Below are 18857 nucleotides of genomic sequence, written 5' to 3'. Positions count from 1 at the left end.
TATTTCATCCATTGCTGGACATGGCCCAGGTCTTCTTCATGCAAGTTCTCTTCAGGACCCAACCCAACTAAGCATTACACTGCAACACTTCTTGGCACCACTAGCCAATCCTATTCAAACATAAACCCATATTTGAGAAAATAAAATTAGGTTTCCGCATCACCATTTTTGTGGTGCCAGGTAACATTCAATCACCATCTGAACAGGAAACAAAACAAGCGGTTCACTTTTAAATAGCATTTTATTTTCCTTTAGCTTTATGTACTTGGTTTCAGCCTAGCTAGCACAAACCATGCGCTGCAAGTAGCTCTATAGACAAACATTTTCATGATATGCCTTTGCAATGTCACTGGCTCTAACAAGCACTATTTTACATACTTTGCAAAACACCAAACTAACAAAGTAGTAATTGCACAAGAACATTGCATTATAATGGCAAAAACAAACAAACACATGTAAACTTTTGCAGCATTACTCGTAAATACAGCATTTACCTTGAAATGTTAGGCCATACACCTTCTAGCTAACTTGTTTTACAGGAGAGCTCTCTGAACAAGGGCTTGCTGTGTTTGTAAGCCAAGGCCTGCTGAGAAATCCCCCAGTGCCTTCTACAAAAATGCAATTCGACCTTTAAGTCAGGCACAGGCTCTGTTTTGGCCAGCACAATCCAGATACCTGCACTCAGGTGGTATCAAAAGAGTTTGCCCAAACCAAACCACTGATTATCTTTTGGACTCATACAACACGCTCTTGATGTTGTTCTTCAGCCATTTCAAGTGGTCAAAACTTCCCAAAATGAAGTTGACCAATAATCAGGTTTTCTTTAAGACAACACAGGCAACTCTTGTTCTATCACAGCACCGAGAAATACATGTTCCAATTATTAAACTAGAAGTTCACAATTTAAAAATATCACCCTTGAGCTTTAAATTGCTGGAATCCTATTAGAGCATAGTCCCTAGGTCAAAACTTCAGGGTTTTTGGGCTGTGTCTGCATTCACACTGGACACAGTCAGTCTCAATGCTGAAAGCCCTTCATTGCTCATTTTCTCATGGCCTCTTCATCCCTCAAGCATCGTCCAGTAAGAACTGCTTGTACATCAGAGGTTAAATATATATTGATTGTCCAACCCTGTCAGGATGGCTTTGTAGTCCTGTAACTGTTACGTTGTCTTTGGAATTTTTCTTCTTTAATTTCTACTTTTAAAAGTTTAATCGAGCCTTATGCATAACACGCGTTAGTTAGACACCCCTTAGAAGTTTACCTTCTTACAACAGGGTTTCAGGTATCACTTCCCTCAATGACACAACAGTTACAGAGGGGTGAACCACCCATTTGATATTATCTAGTAGTATGAAGCGAGCATAATGAACCCAGCCATGCTTTTAGTCCACCCTCCACAGCCACCTACGTGACAGCAGTGAAGTGTGCAGCACGTCTCCTTGCAGCACTCGTGCCTGTGTGGGAGCAGTAATCACTCTTGTGCTTTTTGTAATGTCACATCCTGATGATTTATGATTGACTTGGATATACACATGCACAGGTATTTGGTCTTTCGATCACAGCTGGGTTTCTGGCGCAGCTTTAACAAACCGTCAAACTACCTATCTTGAAAGTAAGAGGAGTAAGAGAGAAGGTAAGTATGAACTATTTCATGAACTTTGTAAACAGAGAAAGCAAACAGGCTGCAATTCTGTCCAGCCCAGCCTACAGCCCTCCTCAAGAAAACTCTCAAACATGAATGCCATGCACTGGAGGGTCTCACTATATTGTTTACATTTTGTTCCCATGCACAAAAAAAAGTTTCTCAGATGTGATTACTCCAGTCACACAAAACTCAGTTCAGGTATCTGGAAAAAAAAAAGAGGAGAAAGACTGCAGCACAGAAAGTTTTCTTCATTACAAAGTGTTTTTCCATCAGGCAATTATTTACAAGAACTTTTGTTAACACTGGAGTTGAGGCTCTGGAACAAAGTGGATATATTGTTTACTAGCTTTGCCAGTCAATCTGCTCTTACAAAACTTCTCCCTTCCCCCTCTGGTTCTCAGCCAAGTCAGTCCCTTGAATCAGTCAGGAGTTGCCCTTCTCACCAAGATCTCCTTTTCCACAAATTGTCCCTTGAATAATGCCATCTTCAATGTACTGCCCTGTGGTGTCCGTGCTCCTGCCAAGCACAGTTGAGGGAATTCGTGATGAGCGTCTCTCCTGGTTATTATCATCAGAGGAGCAGCAAAGCATTCTCTTCATGGTACCCCACATCTCATCATCTTTGTAGGAATAAATTACTGGATTCATAACAGAGTTCAACAGGGCCAGGAGAAGAAACCACCTTTTCACATTCTGAACCCCACAGCTGGTACAGTTCAGGCCATCAAGCAGCAAGACAACCAGGCCAGGAGTCCAGCAAACAACAAACGCACCTAGAAATAAAGGAAAGGGAGAATGTCAAGAAAAAAACTATATATATGTGTATAAATAAAAAACTATATATATGCTTCACACTGCCCAGGGGTTTCTTTTTACATCTTATGAGATGTAAAACTGCATCTACTACAGCCTTTCTGCCAGGCCCAGAATACACAGCTTGCTGGAGCCTGCAGGGAGAGCATCCAGCTAGTGGCAGCCCCAGCCTGAACACAGGTGGGAAAAGGTCCTCACAACAGCAACATGACCACTCTGGTAGATAAGCAAGACCACAGCTAGCACTTAGAATGGACATGATGCCTTCTCTTCATTTCTCTTTTGTACGCTGGAAGATGGCCAGAGGCTTCCCACTGCCACCACTTGTAAGGGAGAACAGAGAAATAAACGAATGGTTGAGTTAGTGAAGATGAATCAAAATGAGAGTGGTGAAACAAAATGACAAAAGCCCGCAGCCCTGGAGCAGTAGGGTTGCTCCCACCTGTGGGAGAAGCTGGTGGGGGTTACACATGGCAACCCAACAGGGTCCCTGCCTGTTCCCATCTCTGCTTGTGTCCTGCAGCACCATCAGCTCCTCGCCTGGGAGCCCACAGTCCTGCTATTGTGATGCTAACTTAGCACAAGCCACAATTGCTGCCTGACATACTGAAATAGAAAATTACAACTCTGTGAAAGCACATTTCAAATATTGTACTGAGGAAATTCCGATCATTTGTAACAGCCCTTTTTTGGGCTTAAAAAAAAAATAAATAAGGAAACACATAAGGATGATAGCAGCTACATGCTAAGAAGCTGTCCTGGGATTCTCATTATCTGCTTGGCCATTTTGGTCCTGCTCATTTCTAGGAGACCGCTGATTTCCCTATGCCTGAGCTGTGCCCAGCCCCCAGGGTGGCTATGGGCAGGATCCAGCCTAGAAGCACCTCTGGCATCCAGTGCTCATTCTGTGCAGCACCTGCTTGAGCCGCAATACACACAGCCCCCAGCCAGGAGTTCAGTGGGGAGAGCCCCCATTTGAATGTCAGGCCATGTAACAGCATATAAAACAAACTCGTGTGTTACACTGGATGCAATGTAGCATTGTATCCAGGGCAACACAGTGCAGATCTTGATACAAAATGATCCTCCTGGAGACAGTTCTTTTGAAAAGCGTCATAAGGACACCAGGTGAAGTGCAATCCTTGAGTTTACTGTTCCTAGAAGTACTAAGCAGAATGCAAAGACAAAAGACTGCCTCTTCAGAAAATGCATTTTCTATTCTGCTGTGCCAAGCTGTTTGTGATGCTAAGTACCAATTTCATAGTGTTAGCTTAGAGTTGATGGTCAGCATCAGTAACATTCCTCCAGCACCACTGGCACCAGGAGCAGCAGGCTGCCACCACAATGCACTTTCTCTGGTCAGTCCCCACACCACGCGCTGGTTTGGCCCCACCATGCTGAGTAAGCAGCGGTGACATCAAATCTTACAGTCTGCAGTGGAGCAAGCATTACACGGACTTACTACCCTGGGGCTAAGGGCAAATCCCACCCACTGCAGCCAGCAATGGAATCAGACCACCCAGACCAGAATGACTACATGTGAGGCTCAGCAAGTATTCGAACGCAGTGCTTTTGTAGGCCACAAAGGGTCACTGGCAAAATTGTTGGCAAATATACCAGCTCCATGCAGAAATTAATATGGCAGCAAGCTCTCCCCTGAGAAAGCACAGAAAGCATTCCTTTTACAGTACCTAAGCATGCAAGGTGGAGAACTGCTTTCCTGAAAGTCAGCAGCAGAAGAAACAGACCCCGAAGCCATGTCTAATATTAGTTACAGAGAAATCCCTCCTTCAAACAAATCCTGAGCTCAGCAGGCAGCCTAAGTTCATAAATTCCCAGGATACACTGTGGGAGACTTATCAGTGTTGCAAAGGCAAAAGTACAGGCAGACAACATCTAAAGACACCTCTCTGCTACCCAGAGCACAGCACGCAGAACTTTAATTCCCCATTCTGGAAAGCTGCACCCAATCCATGACCAAGGACAGGGACAGAGGGGAATGCAGTGACAGTACTGGGGCTCCTACTTCAACTCCACCCAAAATGCATGTTGTTCTGAAGGCATACAACCTAAACAATTCACATCTTACTCATAGCAAGGCACTGGTGAAAGCAAGGCACAGAGACTTACAGCCTTTCTAGGATTCTGCTATTTTTAACCACAGGCCTTTCAGAAGGAGCCATGGTTAAATATAAGCCTTTCTTTTGTCGCTCCAGTGATTTTCTTTGCAGACTTTTCATCTCGCAGCAGCTTCCTGACAAAGTGCCACACTTCCAAAATAATTTCTTTTCTGGGACTCTAAAATTTAGAGCATGACATGAAGCAAAGCCTGGCTGCAGAATGAACCAGAACTGTTCTGAGACTTCGCACTGGATTAGGAGAGATCAAGTATCACAGTGCCTCAAGGTCAACATGAGGATTTTCCACTTGTTTGGAAACATGGACTTCCTTGTAGATTACATCATCTATACTTAAAAATGAAGGAATTCCTGTCTACCTGGAAGCACTACTGATGCTTTACCATAAATCTCTCCACATCAAAGCTGTCTCTCTGTGTGCCAACACTAAGAATGAAAGCAGAAAAAACCACCACCACCAATGCAGCAGCTTCCAGTTGCCCTTACCATACGTGCACATAAAACAGAATGTTACTGATTAAACTATATATTTACTAGAACTGAGAGTCATCTGCCTCAAGGTAGCTATTTCATCAGGGATGTCACTGACAAGTTCAGACAAGCTGTGGCACACACACCACCTGGACATCACACTTATCTGCCTCTACCTTTCCTCTAAGCCACAGCTGCATGCTCAGCCAGTACTAAGGCAAGGCTGAGGATTTTAACCCCTTTTGCTAGGTTTCCCATTTCCAGTCATGTAACTCCCTACAGTTTGGCATGCCAAAGGAATGTCATTTCTGCTGCTTCTATCCTGTGATGGATCACAGGGGCTATGGCAAAAGGAGAGATAACAGGGACCTCAGTCCAGGTCTCTGAAGGAGCTATGCAAGCCCAAAGAATGGTGCAAAGAACTGTCTGTGGCTGAAATCACCATGCATCCAAAAAGTTAAACTGAAACACAGGCTCACAAGCATCTAACTGCAGGACCATGGGAGAACTCCACCCATAAAGGACAGCAATGCTTTGGAAGTGATGCCTTGCCTCCACCTCCTTCCCTGGGGAGGAGAGCATGCCAACAGCTGAAGCAGCCATGACACCAAGAAGGCATGTTAGCAAGCACCATCGTTCTCGTCACACTTCCTCCAGCAACAGAGCTTGCTGGAATTGTTTTTAGCAAAGACCATATCAGGCTTTTACTGCAAAGCATCTTCATACATTTAGGAGCAAGCCACTGAAAGTAACCACCTTGAGCTGAAAACCCCATATCCACATGCTGCATATAGCTATATGTTGTTGCATCAGTGGATATAAGAACAGCTTTAAAAGCATCAGAAATGGTCACTTGAGGGCTCTTTTAGTAATCAGAAAGAGCAGCAAACATGGCTATCCAGTTTCTAATGCCTTTTGCACAGTGTGCTTGGATGACTAGGCCAGGAATGCATATTTAAACTGTTCTAAGAAATTCTTATTCCTAGAAATAATCATTTATAAAAAGCCTCACAGAGCTAACATTTATAGGGTTGGTATGAAGGAAAATGCTAAGAAACATTTCCTCTGACACAGGAGTTTGGGGTAGATGATATATGTATTCATTTGACTTCTATGGAAGCAAGTTCTGTTTTGATTTTGCTTCTGATTGGCAAAGTAAAAATGATGAGCTACAAAGCAGCACACAGACTTTCTAAGTTAAATGTGCCTGTCCCAGCAAGCTGTACCACCAGATGCTTTGCCTGAATCATAGTTTAATCTGTCGGCTTAGGAGCCATTCAGGTAGTAAGAAAAAGCTGACACCGATCTTGAAATCAACCCTAAGGACCCCCTTTTCCCCAGTAAAAGGAAAAGAGAACTTGAAAGGAAGGACATGAACTTTGAAGTAGGTTATTTCTTCCCTAAATGCCTAAGCAGGAGCAGGAATGGATTCATACTGCCTCAAGAAATAAGTGTAAATAATTACACCCAGAAGGTTTTGTTCTGGTCTTTGGACTTAATCCTATAGGTGCTCTCCACACTGCTCTCCCTCTCTGCCTGTACCAGCTCAATAGCCTTCCTTCCAGTACAAATACCTCTTAGCTCTACAGGGCAAACACACACTGTCACTAAGAGCTAACAGCTATTCCTAGATTCTACTCAGACCTGTCCAGCTTTGCTTAATACAACATTACAGCAATAGCCTTCACGAAAGAATGATTACAAATAAATATCTCTGCTTTCCTTCTGTATCTTTAGGATTACTTGTCTACCTATCCAACCTCAAAAATGGAAAAGATTGGAATAGCAGGTTTGTTGACGCAAAGGGGAGATGGCAGAGTGGCCAACTGTTTGCAGCACAAAGCACAGCAGAAAGTCTGGGTGAAATTTTCTCAGTCCCAGAAGCATCTCTACAATTGTTCCTGAAGGAGCATAGATGAGCTAGATGCAAGTCAGTACCACTGTACAGCACAAAGCTGTGTCCCAGGTACATATGGAACCAACTTTCCCCAAAGCCCCACCTGTCTTGCAATGACTCGTACAACATCAGAAGTAAAGCCATATCCATGATCTGAGTCCCCACTACATGAGCCAGTGACAACCCAGTCCCACCATAGTGAGCTGCACAAGCCGTACTTGAGTGAAGTCTATCTTTTACATAACATCTCATTCAGACTGAAGTCTTGGTAAAATTCATCACATCAGCCAGCATTTTCTTCCAACAAAAAAGCCACCCACTCTGGGACCCTCTAATTTATTTGAAAAACAGCTGCATCACAACTAGCTGCAGTGAACTGAGCTGCTTAACTATCCGGAGCATCCTTAGGGAAGAATCTAGGTAAAATCTCATGATGAAAGTGAATTTTCTTCTTACAAAGCTAGTCTTGGAAGGAGAAAGATCATAGATCCACCAAACATCCTCTCCCAGCCCTAGGAAGGTGCATTTGCAAGAGTAGAATAGCTAGTAAATTCAAGAAAAAAGCCAAAAGGATCCAGAACCTTGTGCAGACATAAAAAAACATCTTTTGGAATGCATTTTTCTAAGTAGCAGTGATTCTTCCTAAGCCTTCCTCCACAGGTACTTGACAGCTTGCTCTCCCCACTAACAAAGAACATATAATTTGTATTTTGTAACAAGCTGCTTACAACCAAGCAGCCTGAGCATTTACCAGAGTGGCTTATCCTCTAAGAGTCGACTGTCACTCTACTTCAGGCTGCTGTTTCAAGCAACGTTTGTTCCACAGTTCAAGTTGGACAGAAGGCTAACCAACTTCAGGGCATTAGCAAGTTTCTATTTTGTCTGTACACACTGATCAGCTACATCATTGGCAGCCTCTTACCTAAGAGAGTCATGACGGTCTTCATAAGCTTCACAGGAGTCCTCCTACGGCTAATAGATCCACTAGTGTGCGACGACAAGACATTAGTTTTCCGCTGGACATACATGTAGATTCTTATGTAAACCACCACCATAATGAAGAAAACAACAAGGTTTAGGACACTCCAGAACACCAAGTAACTTCTGCTGTAAATTGGTGCCAGGGAAGAGCATGCAGAAATGTCACAAAGGCAGTTCCAACCCAAGGTAGGAACGGCACCCATAAAAATTGCAATGGCCCAAATAGATATAATTAAGAAGGTGACTCTCTTCTTCGTAAGATTACTGTGGATCTTCATCCGCATGATTGACATGTGTCGCTCAACCGCTATGACAAGGAGATTCACCAGGGAAGCTGTCAGGCTCGTGTCCAGAAGACCCTGACGCAGAAACCAGCGGTTAACAGTTAATGTCTTGGACACCGGGCCAGTGTTGAACATCAAGAAGACATAAGCAATCCCAGCAAAAAAGTCCGCAGCAGCTAAATTGGCCAACAGATAGTAAAATGGAAAATGAAACCTCTTGTTCTTGACCACGGCTGCTATGACCAATGAATTTGAAATGAAAATGAAGAGGCAGAAAAACGTCCCAAAACACAGAACACCAATAAGTGGTGGCCCTGTCCACTCATCTGCTGTATGAGTGTTTGTCTTATTGTAAAAGAAGTCCATGCGCTTATCATAGTAGCATTCATTCATCCTGGATTACAGCCCCTGCATCCTATGAAGGGCAAAAAGAAAAAAAATTAAAATTAACTATCGGTCCTTGTTTGAAGCACCATAACTAACAACATTCTTCTGGGGACAAAGGAAAGAGTATGAGAAGGCATACATCTGCAGGCCTCAAATAAATAAATAAATAAATAAATATAAAAATAATTAAAAAAACCCACTCAACTTTCATATTGTACAGTCTAGTGTAGGAGATATTTGTCCACCAAAGGACTGCAATGCATGATGCTTTGATGAACCAGGAATTTTCCAGAGCCCTAGCACTAACAGTCACACTGTGTAGGCAGCAACATGGAAGTTAAAAGGTTAACAGTGACTTCCTGGAGGTCAAAAAGAAAGTCTGAGCAACAGCCAGGCCCTTCTGACTGTGAAATCCCACATTTGAGCCACAGCCCCATCATTATTTCCATTTCTCAGTGTATCCAGTCAGGACAGAGAAGCATAAATCACAACTCTTCCATTTAACTGGCTAAACAATGAAAAGCCTATTACTGGAAATGTTTTTATTTCTAATTATATATTAATGAATGTAATAACATATGTATATAAATACTAAAGGCATATATATTCTGAGCATGTGTCAGTTATTTACTGCTACAGGATTTAAGTAGATGTGCAGAAATGGGAAAGAAACACTGCATGTATTTAATGGCACTGAAGCCACAGATTATTTTATTGGGCTGTCAACCCAAAGTCCTGTGAGCAACACACACACCCACCAATTATCTTCAGACCCCAAACCAAAGTGTAGGACACAGAAAGCCCTGGCACAGCAGTAGCATAGGGCTGTACTCTTATACCCACTCGGTACTGTTTTGGACACTGGACTACTAAATGTGATGAAGGGGGAGGTCTGGTTTCCAGACAATGGAACACTTCAGCTTCTCCAGTGAGGTCAATATCAGCTGCCTGGGCAATCTTACTGCATTTTTTGCAAACCAAAAGGAGCTCATACTGATTTACACAAACAGTGGCTGGTCTTGGAGAGCAAAGGCTGTGCAGTCAGGTATTAGTTGGTTTCTGATTATCACTAGGCTTCGTGTTTGCTGTCAGAATCTGAGTAAGTGTTTTAGCAATGATTTCAATAACAGATCCTATACAAGGTTTACCAAACCCAGGAACCCAACTGCAACATGAGATGCTGGTCACAGCAGGCACCACACAGAGCAGCTCCCAAGGACAGGAGCTGGAGGGACAGTGCTGCTGGGGGACACATGGTGCCAGATCCATAAGCCTCCTCAGGAGCCTCGGGGTGCCACGTATGACAGAGATGATGACTTTGTGGGGCCAAAAAGAGGTTAAAACAAGAGATAAAATGGGCACAGGCAGAGACATAAAGCAGGCATAGGCTTTTTACTTCTGTAACTAATTCTGAATACAGATAAAGATCAGGTTTGCTTAGGTAATCACAGGCTAATAATGGACTAGCAGTTATATTTCATCTCTATAGTGACTGTGAAGCAAATTAAGCAACCCCCAGCAGGCTGGCTAACAATTCATGTTTATATTAAAAATAATTTGAGTTATAGAAGTTTGTCTTTTGTTTATTACATTGGTTATTTCTCTCCTCCAATATTGCTATCATCTAATTTTAAATCACTTCATACTGCTCCCCAATTAATACTTGCGGCAAACTGAATATTTTTTGAATACTTCACTTCCTGAACTTGCTCCTTGCCCCTTCTCATTTCAACCCTGCACCTTGCAGTCAGCAGGAAGGCTGACTGCTTGGCACTGGTTTCTATATTATCATCCTCAAGAACCTAGGCAACCACTTCTTTTATGAAAGAATCTCTTATTAAAGCATCAAATTCAAGAAGATAGAAGTAAGAACAGTTGTTTAAGGATGGAAAGTGGAAGGAAGCAAGTAAATCTTCCCTTGCACTGAAATATTACACAGCAACTCTCTATCTAAAAATAAGGGGGTTTCAGCAACTCAGATCCACCATGAGGAGTCACAGCAGAGATCCGTGCTTATCTCTCATTGCTCAAAGCAGCACAGTAGAGTTGAGCAGTCAGTAAATCTCACATTTTCACTCAAAAACTTCTCAGAACAAGCTGTAATTAAATCTGTATGTGACCAGAAGTCCCCAGGAAGCAGCGGCAACAGCCACTGGAGCTGGGAGCCCTGCCCAGTGCAGGCGGCTCTGGGCTCACCCACTGAGGCAGAAAAGGACTTGCTGAGCCTGGCAGGGAGCACCTGCATATAGAACTAGCATTTTGGGCAAGAGCAGTAGGGGGGGAAAAAAAAATCTGTGAAAATTACAGTAAAGGCTTTCTGAACATGTATTATACTGTGTAATCATCTCAAGAGGTGGATCCCTCACTTGCAATTGACCAGGGAGTAGAGATCTGCAGACATTTTTGTATCTTTTCCGGGGACTGAGCTTAAAGAAATCTATAATATCAACTCTGAACTTTAATTCTAAATACTACAGATTATTGAGATTCCATCCTCATTTGAAACAGTTCCCTCAAAAAAAAAAAAAAAAAAAAAAAAAAAGAATAAAAACACCCGTCAGTTCTTCTTTGCTAAAATAATTATAGTACACTCACTGTCACACAGCACAGCTCAAATGACGAATGACTTTGGAAGCACTGCCTTGTGATGTTGAGCTAAGGAAGGAGGAGCAGAACACAGATGAGGTCTCAGGCTCACAGAGCTGACTCTGAATATGTCCAGACAGAGGCTGCATCCAACTGGGAGCTGAACAGATGAATGGCTTGTGTGCATCCCAGTGCTGCAGAGCACCAGGCTGCCAGTACCAGTCTAGGTATGCAGAGCACTCCTCACTCCACAGTCCATCCAGAGTGCGGGTATTTCACACTTCCATTTCACTCCTGTGTCCTCACAGCAGAACCAGTCTGACCTCAAGGCAGCTGTATCCTCACTGGTGCTGCACCATGTGTGAGGGGATATCCCATATTTCCCAGAGTGACACAGGTTAGCACACTGCAGAATGTGATTCTCCAGGTCATCTCTTATGCAGCCAAACAGGAGACCATTCTCTTAATTAGGGCAGATCTAAAGAAGAAAAATAAACTTATTAAATATTAGACAGTTTAGATTAAGTATATTTAAACAAATAATTGAAAAATCAGGCATAACACAGATGGTCCAAGTTATAAAATTAATAGAAACTGAAGCAGTAGAAAAACAGCTAGACCTTTTATTTTGAAAGTAGCTTTCACCAGCTTGATATTTGCAGCTTTTATAGGAAAGGACAATAAACAATCTCCATTCATCACCTCTGTGTCACTCAGTTTTACAGACCTCCACAAACTCTAAATATATGACTACATTAGTCAGTCAGTATACAGTAGCTATATACTGTATATTCTACAGGTGGGCTACTCTATTTACTTGCAGCAAGCCACTTGAAAGTGAATACATCAAAACTTTAATGGTGCCAGGAGCATATCCTCGTCAAAAAGGTTATTTTCCTCCGTCTGTTTAATGAGTTCAGTTCAACTAACTGTGGCTACAAATATCAGGAGCTGACAGACTCTGAAGTAAGCTTTCCTCTAGCACTCCAAGTGAGCATATCCTTTGTGCAGGGGAAGTTATTTGCTCCAAAAATATCAAAAGATTTGGTTTGGTTGAGCTGTTTGCAAATGCAAAAAGCATACATTTTAAGTGCTCCCCATTCCAGTTTATCTTCTGCTGTGCTGGCTGAAAGACAGCTTGCACATCTGAGTTGATTCTGCGTTTCTCAATGCAAGTGTAACTTGTGTCAAGTCAGAATGTATCCTTCACATTCTCAAGAACTGGCATGAGTCTACAGGATCAAACTAACTACTTAAAGGGTTAATAAAATAAACCTTTGCCTGGATAACAGTTCAGACAAAAGCTTCAGCTGGTTGCCAGTTAACAAGCTGTGAGTGTTGTCCTCCAATGGAAATAGTTATCTTCAAGAAAGTTACCAAACCATGCATTCAAATTGTGATTAAAATCACTTTTTGTGATTAAAATCACTTTTATCTCACTTTGATCCAAAATTAACTTGTCTTCTCATCTGCTTCTCATCTTTAACGCAGCCAGTTTTGAAGGGAAACTCTAACAGCATTTTCGTCAGAGAAATTTAAGAGAAGGTCATCCTAAAATTTCATCTGCAAGCCACAGGGTGATTCACAGCACACGCCACAGCTTCCCTGCCTTTCCTGTCCAATAAAAGTCATGTTGTTTTAAGGCATTTGCCATAACCTCATGGCAAAGCTGGCATCAGCTGGGGACATGAGAAGCAGCTGCCCCAACTGCTGTGTGAGGACAGCAGGACAGGAGCGGACAAGCTATGAGGAGCAGGTGAGGTGTGCTCCAGGCTGCAGTAGGGTAGAGCCCTGGCAGATGCCTTTGGACTGATCATAGAACAGCTTGGGCATACAGGGCTGGTCAAACTGACATACGTATGTTGCAGGCACTGCAGGCAGAGAAAGGAGACAAGCAGCTCTGGGTCCCACATCCAGTCTGTTGCTTCAGGAAAACACCATGGTGCTGCAGCTATCCATCTGCATTTCCACTCTCCAAGAGGCAGCACTTCTGCCCCATAGGCAGACAATGACACCCCGGCTCTCGTCTGGTTCCAGCTGGCTGGCACCTCTACAGTTCTGTTTCTCCAGCCACTGAGAAGGCAGGCAGAAGGCAGGCAGTCCACATGCAGCAGCAGTACCAGACCACCAGCCCAGCAAGGGAAGCAGCTCTGCGTTCCACTCCACGCCCTGAGTGCATGCACGGCCACAGAGAGAAACAACGTGGCCAAATGATTGCACAGTAACCCAAGAAACCCATTCAGGTTACCTCAGCTTTAAAAGAAAGAAATGCCAATGCTGACAAGGGTGTGTAACGCAGCCCAAGCCAAAAATGTTAATATGTAACTGTAAGAAGGAATCCGGTGAGGTAAGCTCTCACTTCACGCTGAATTGTCTTTAAAAGTTAATTGCTACTATACAAAAATCAGTTCAGAGAAATGGATGGAAAGGAAGTTTTTCCTTAAATCCCCATTCTCAGTCAAATCAGTTTGTGGCACACATGGAACATAATGTTATTCGTGAGCACCTCAGACTCAAAACCAAAGACTTTTTATCTGGTACCATTAGAGGATGCGGTGGAAGCCAGCACTCATTTGGCAGGTTTTACAGAGACAAATTATCTTAGAAGTAACCATTTTAAGTTTGGTTTATTAAGGAAATTCTGTGGGCGCTGCCTGTACTTGGAACAGCATCCCACACAGCCCACTTCTCAAGGCACTAAGAATACAATTTTAAAATCCATTCTTTTTAATGCAGCCGTGGAAGATGGAGAAATCTTACTATAAAGTTATAAAGCTTAATGAGCAAGCTGCTGAACACAGAGAACTTACTTATTACTACAGAAACCCATTTCTAGCTGTGGTTGGCTTTTTTCTTCTTCATAACTTCAGATAATTGACTGCAAACACGGATCAAGCATACACAAGTAGCATTAATATATTATTCTAAAGGGAGCTGAAGACCAAGATAAGGAGAACAGAGTGCCACATCCATTTGCACTCCAAGCCTGCTTCATTTCCATAATGTTAACCTGATGGAAATGTTCAGACTTCCACTGGGGTTCTCACCACATACACAAACAGCCCATTTTAATGGCATCATTGTTTGGACTAAAGTGGGAAAGGATGGGATGAGGGAAGCCAAGACAATTCTGTAGGCACGTTGCATTTCTGAGACATATAAATAATTTCTTTGAATTATTTCAGTGACTCGTTAGGTGGTGGAAAAACGTAAGGCTTCATAAGTCATCCAATAGCCTTATTATTGTTTGCAGAATGAGGGTTATAAACAAAAGAGTCTTAAGAAAAGCATTAAACCTACCAAAACCTTAGGACTTCAAAACTAAATATTTAAATTACAAGGACGGGAAGCAGTACCGCCAGCCATGGACCACAGCGCCTTGTACACACAGACTGATAAGAGGCTGGAAATCACTACTGCACACAGCAGTGTCACCCTGTGCGTGCCTGTGGCTGTGCTGGTACCCTGCAAGCTGCTGCCAGCTGTAAGGACAGCCAGGCTGGGAAGCATGAGGGCACCTACACGAGTACTGGCAAAGCTCAGCATTCATCAGCATTCATCTCTTGGCATGCCTCCAGCACAGCTACCCCACTGCTAAGTTTTTTTAATGCTCTGATTCCTACAAGCAGTTGTTAGGGACAGCTACCAAGTAAGTCACTGGTTACCACAGGTTTAGACTTCAGACTTCAGTAATTTAAGACTTTCTGAAATTATGGTTTACTAAATCTATATATGGAGTTCAAACTAAAAACTTCACTGCAAAGCTTTCATTTAAAGTCTCCTTTAAGTGTGGTTCTGGAAGGAGCTGGCAGGTCATCCTATAATGTGGAAACAGACACAGTACTTAAATTATTTAAAAACTGTTCAAATAGCCATTACAACGTGAAACATGCTCCTAGAAAATACCTGCCCTGCTTCTAAACTAAGGTCTAGAGAAATGGCCAGCTTTCTCACCAGCAAATTGGTCACCAGCAGATCCATTTCTTTTTTTTTGTAGCCCAGTACACAGAACTCAAATGCTGGACACACAAATCCTTTCAGCACATTCACCATCAAGTGAGCTTTCATCTTTCACTCTCAGCCCACTGCTGATTAGAAAAATCACCTGCCTGTATCTGACCAGGTAACAGATTCAGAGCCCTGGTTCGCAAGCACACACTTTGCTGGAAGCGGTAGGGATGGTGGGCTCTGAAACATACCTGCTGGGCATATGGAAGTGGACCTAATTGCTTTAAAAACGAGCAGAATTCATCCAGAGATATGAATCTTGATGACCAACTGCTTCCATGGGATGTATTCTCATTGATAGCCTATACTTCAGAGGTTATGTTCTGTTAACTGATAGCATAGGGGCTATGCCAAAGGGTGCTTTCAGGAGGTTAGTGCTCAGGAGAGGACCCAGCCAGCTCAGCTGCCCTGAAGCTGCAGCCTGCTATTCTGCAAAGAGACAAATGCATCCACCAGCTTTACTCAAGATAAACCTATGTCTCTCCTTATTGTGCTTCTTTCATTTTAGTTCATTCTCAGCACACAGACAAACTTACCAAAATTGAGTTTTTCTACCATATAACTCACTTTCAGTTGTGCTTCCTGCTAAACCTCTCAGAAGACCACAAGAACATGTAAGAAACCACATATGCTCAAAGAAGCAAACTACAGTAACACACATCACCAGCCTGTAATGGGAATCGCCCTTTTCTGGGCTCCCTGCAGAAGGGAGAACAGACTGATGTGCACTCACACAAAAGGTGGGAACACAAAGGTACGAGCTTTTTTCTTTTCCCCCTTGAAGCAAAAAACAATTGGAAGTAGCAGTACAAAACAACACGATTTTCTCTTAGCCTCATGCAGCTCGAGACCATACCTTCAGAGAGAATAACTTCAGAGAACACGGCAAACATCTGTAAGCCATACTTACTGCCAGTGCCCCAGCGGGACACGACGCGTGTACACATCCAGAGGTAAGCAAAGCCAGGTGACACCTGTACAACCAGCCGTGTGCGTGGGACTCCCGCAGCCGCCGCACCGCGTCACAGCCCACGCGTGGGATATTGTGCTGCGCCCCTCCAGAAGCTCCGAGCAACTCGGTACCACTCGCAGCGAAGGACGGCAGCGAAGGGCAGACCGGAGTCAAAAGTTGATAAGGCTGCAGAAAGCGCTGCTCCGCCCCGCTACGAGAAGCGTAGTTCACAGATCCCGAAGCTGTTGCAGCCCGCAGCCGAGCAGTTCCATCGCAGCCGGGCTCCGCTCTCCAGGCCCGCGACCCGCCCGCCCCCCGGCCCGGCGGGGTGCCGGGGCCCTGCCCGGTGCCGCGGCTCCGCTGGAACTCACCGGCAGCCTCCGGAGCCGCGCCCGCCGCCCGGAGCCGCCCGCCCCACGCCGCCTTAACCCGTCCCGCGCCACCCGGCCCCGGCCCGTCCCGGGCACCCTTGCGTAGAATGTTTTGTGGCTGAGCGTTCTCCTAGGGGCGCCAGGGGAGGCCTCCCACCACCCGCTGAAGCCCCCCGGCATACCTGGGAGCCTACCGGGGGGCTGAGACAGCTCTCACACTTCGGGAAACACAGCAGCAAAACCTGGACGAAGCAGCCCTGACCTCCACGAGCGGCTGGGGACAGCACCAACAGCTGCACAGCCTGCTTCCCTCCAGCATCTGATGTGGATGGGTTTATAGCAGCTGTATAAGAACAAATGAACAGAACAATCCTGTACTCAACAAGGTTATGCAGAACGCATAAGGCTCTCATCATCCTGGCATGCAGGAGCTGGCTTTACCATTAAGAGCAAACTAAGTGTCAGTGTAGGTGCCACAGGTCTGAGCACTGGGTCTGTCTCAGTGCTGCCCACCTGTCTGATTCACCAAATGCAGGCAACGTGGCTCAGGTGCACAGGGCCATACGTGTGGCTGCTGGAGCACTGACAAAAGAAAGTCATAGAATGAAGGCTATTTATTTCTCAGACATCCCAGTAGCAAGTACAACACAAATACTACAGCGCTAGAAATAGGTGGAGCCCCACACATTAACATGAAACACAATGTGCCACACTACCTCTACTACAGCAGTTTTTCCTATTTTGTTCATAAGGGGAAGAGCCCGGTAAAAGAACAAGCTCTTGCCCACCCTATTCCCCTCTTACTGAACACTCACCTTGCAGATGGCTCAGGAAGCTGCCTTCTGCTCCCTCCTGCCCTTTGCTTCCAGGTCTGCCTGTTCACTGCCTTCCCCCTTCTGCTTCTCTCCTTTTAAGACTTGCTCCCTGGAAATGTGAAGCTCATCACATACAATGCAGACTGAGCTAAGAGCCTGCACTCAGGGCTCTCTGCAAAAACCTATGCTCAGGTCCTGCTTCCATTACAGCACATTACTCCTTAACAGCTGGGTGGCACCACCGATCAGCCAGCAGCAGAATTGAAGCCCACATTAATGCATAGAATTAGGAGCCAATGTGTGCTAGATTCCCTGCTAAGGTCAACCTTCGCAGAACAGAGAGCCAATGAGGAGCTCCAATATCTGGCTCTTAGCTTTCTTTCAAGAGTAAAGCATGGGAGAAAAAAAGAAAACAAACAAAAACAAGCCAACCAGGTGGTGAAGACAAATTGATTTCTAAAATACATTAGTGATCTGTTCTAATAAGGGTGGGCTGAAGCAGTAATGTAGGTAGCAAGTAGCTCATATGTTTTACAAAGGAGAAGAAAAAGCGAAGAAAATCAATACAGGACAAGAAAGCTTTGTGATTGCATTATAGAAATTAAACCTGAAAAGCAATAAGAATGATAAGTGTTTTCTACATTCCTGTGGTTGATAATAGGTACCCTAATTCCCTGAGGACTCCCTCACAAAGAAGCCTTTACCTAGTTGCACTCAGGTCAGTAAGGAGCTGCCCCAGTCAGAGTTAGTTCTGATCTAGACACAGCTCACTTTCAGTTAGCAACCTTTTCCAGCTTCTGGATCTGAGCCCTCCAAAAACCTACACATGGCAACAGGCACTGGGAATAGCTGGTGGAGATCCAGTGCTGACCAATAACAGGGACAGCTACAGTCTCAGAGACAGGTGACAGCCATCAAAAACAAGGCCTTACAGACATCTCAAAGTTCTTTTTGTTGTTCTGTTCACAGAAACACACAGAATAACACAACAGAAGCAATAGCTAGCCAGCTTTCAGGTGAGGCTGGATCTAATGCTTCAACACATCGTATGTCCAATGCTTCCCTCCACTGAAGTCCTACATGATATTTCTGCTGGCTATTCTCAACTATAGAAACAGGCACACAGCAATTCCAACTGTTTGGTGTGAGGAGGAGTGCACTGAAAGATGCAAGCTCCTTTATGACACTGTGGGCATCTTTCTGAGTTTCCAGCAGATGACAAACAAGTAACTCATTTCCCTAGAAGTGAGAAGGAGTAACTCACGCTGCTGTTTGTCTATACAATCGCTCTCAGGCTTCGTGTTTAACCACATCCTAGAACAAATATAAGTACATTGAGATCTCTACTAGACAAAAGGCATAGCTGCCACATGAACAGAAGAAAGCTCCAGTTGAGCCTGAAGCTGCCTTTACTTCCCGTGGAGCAGGAGCAAAGGCAGCTGTATTTCTAGGTCAGCTGCTGGGCTTGCTTTGCTTTTGGGTTCATATCCAGCCCCAGTAGCACA

General features: G+C 44.2%; 1 protein-coding gene across 1 annotated transcript; it reads right to left on the bottom strand.

Annotated features, from left to right (window-relative positions):
* Positions 1 to 222: 222 nt before the first annotated feature.
* LPAR3 (lysophosphatidic acid receptor 3) lies at positions 223 to 16485 on the bottom strand. Its single transcript, XM_015870453.3, has 4 exons — positions 16125 to 16485; positions 11216 to 11684; positions 7891 to 8648; positions 223 to 2422 (listed from the first exon to the last, which is right to left on the bottom strand). Exons 3-4 carry the CDS (start codon positions 8624 to 8626, stop codon positions 2073 to 2075), a joined length of 1086 nt encoding a protein of 361 aa, XP_015725939.1. The 5' UTR covers positions 8627 to 8648; positions 11216 to 11684; positions 16125 to 16485; the 3' UTR covers positions 223 to 2072.
* Positions 16486 to 18857: the final 2372 nt, after the last annotated feature.

Source organism: Coturnix japonica, chromosome 11, assembly GCF_054131305.1.
Source record: "Coturnix japonica strain WE chromosome 11, WE-NBRP24, whole genome shotgun sequence".
NCBI classification, from domain to species: Eukaryota; Metazoa; Chordata; class Aves; order Galliformes; family Phasianidae; genus Coturnix; species Coturnix japonica.
The sequence above is the reverse complement of the archived record's forward strand: the minus strand, read 5'-3'. Positions and strand labels throughout refer to the sequence as shown.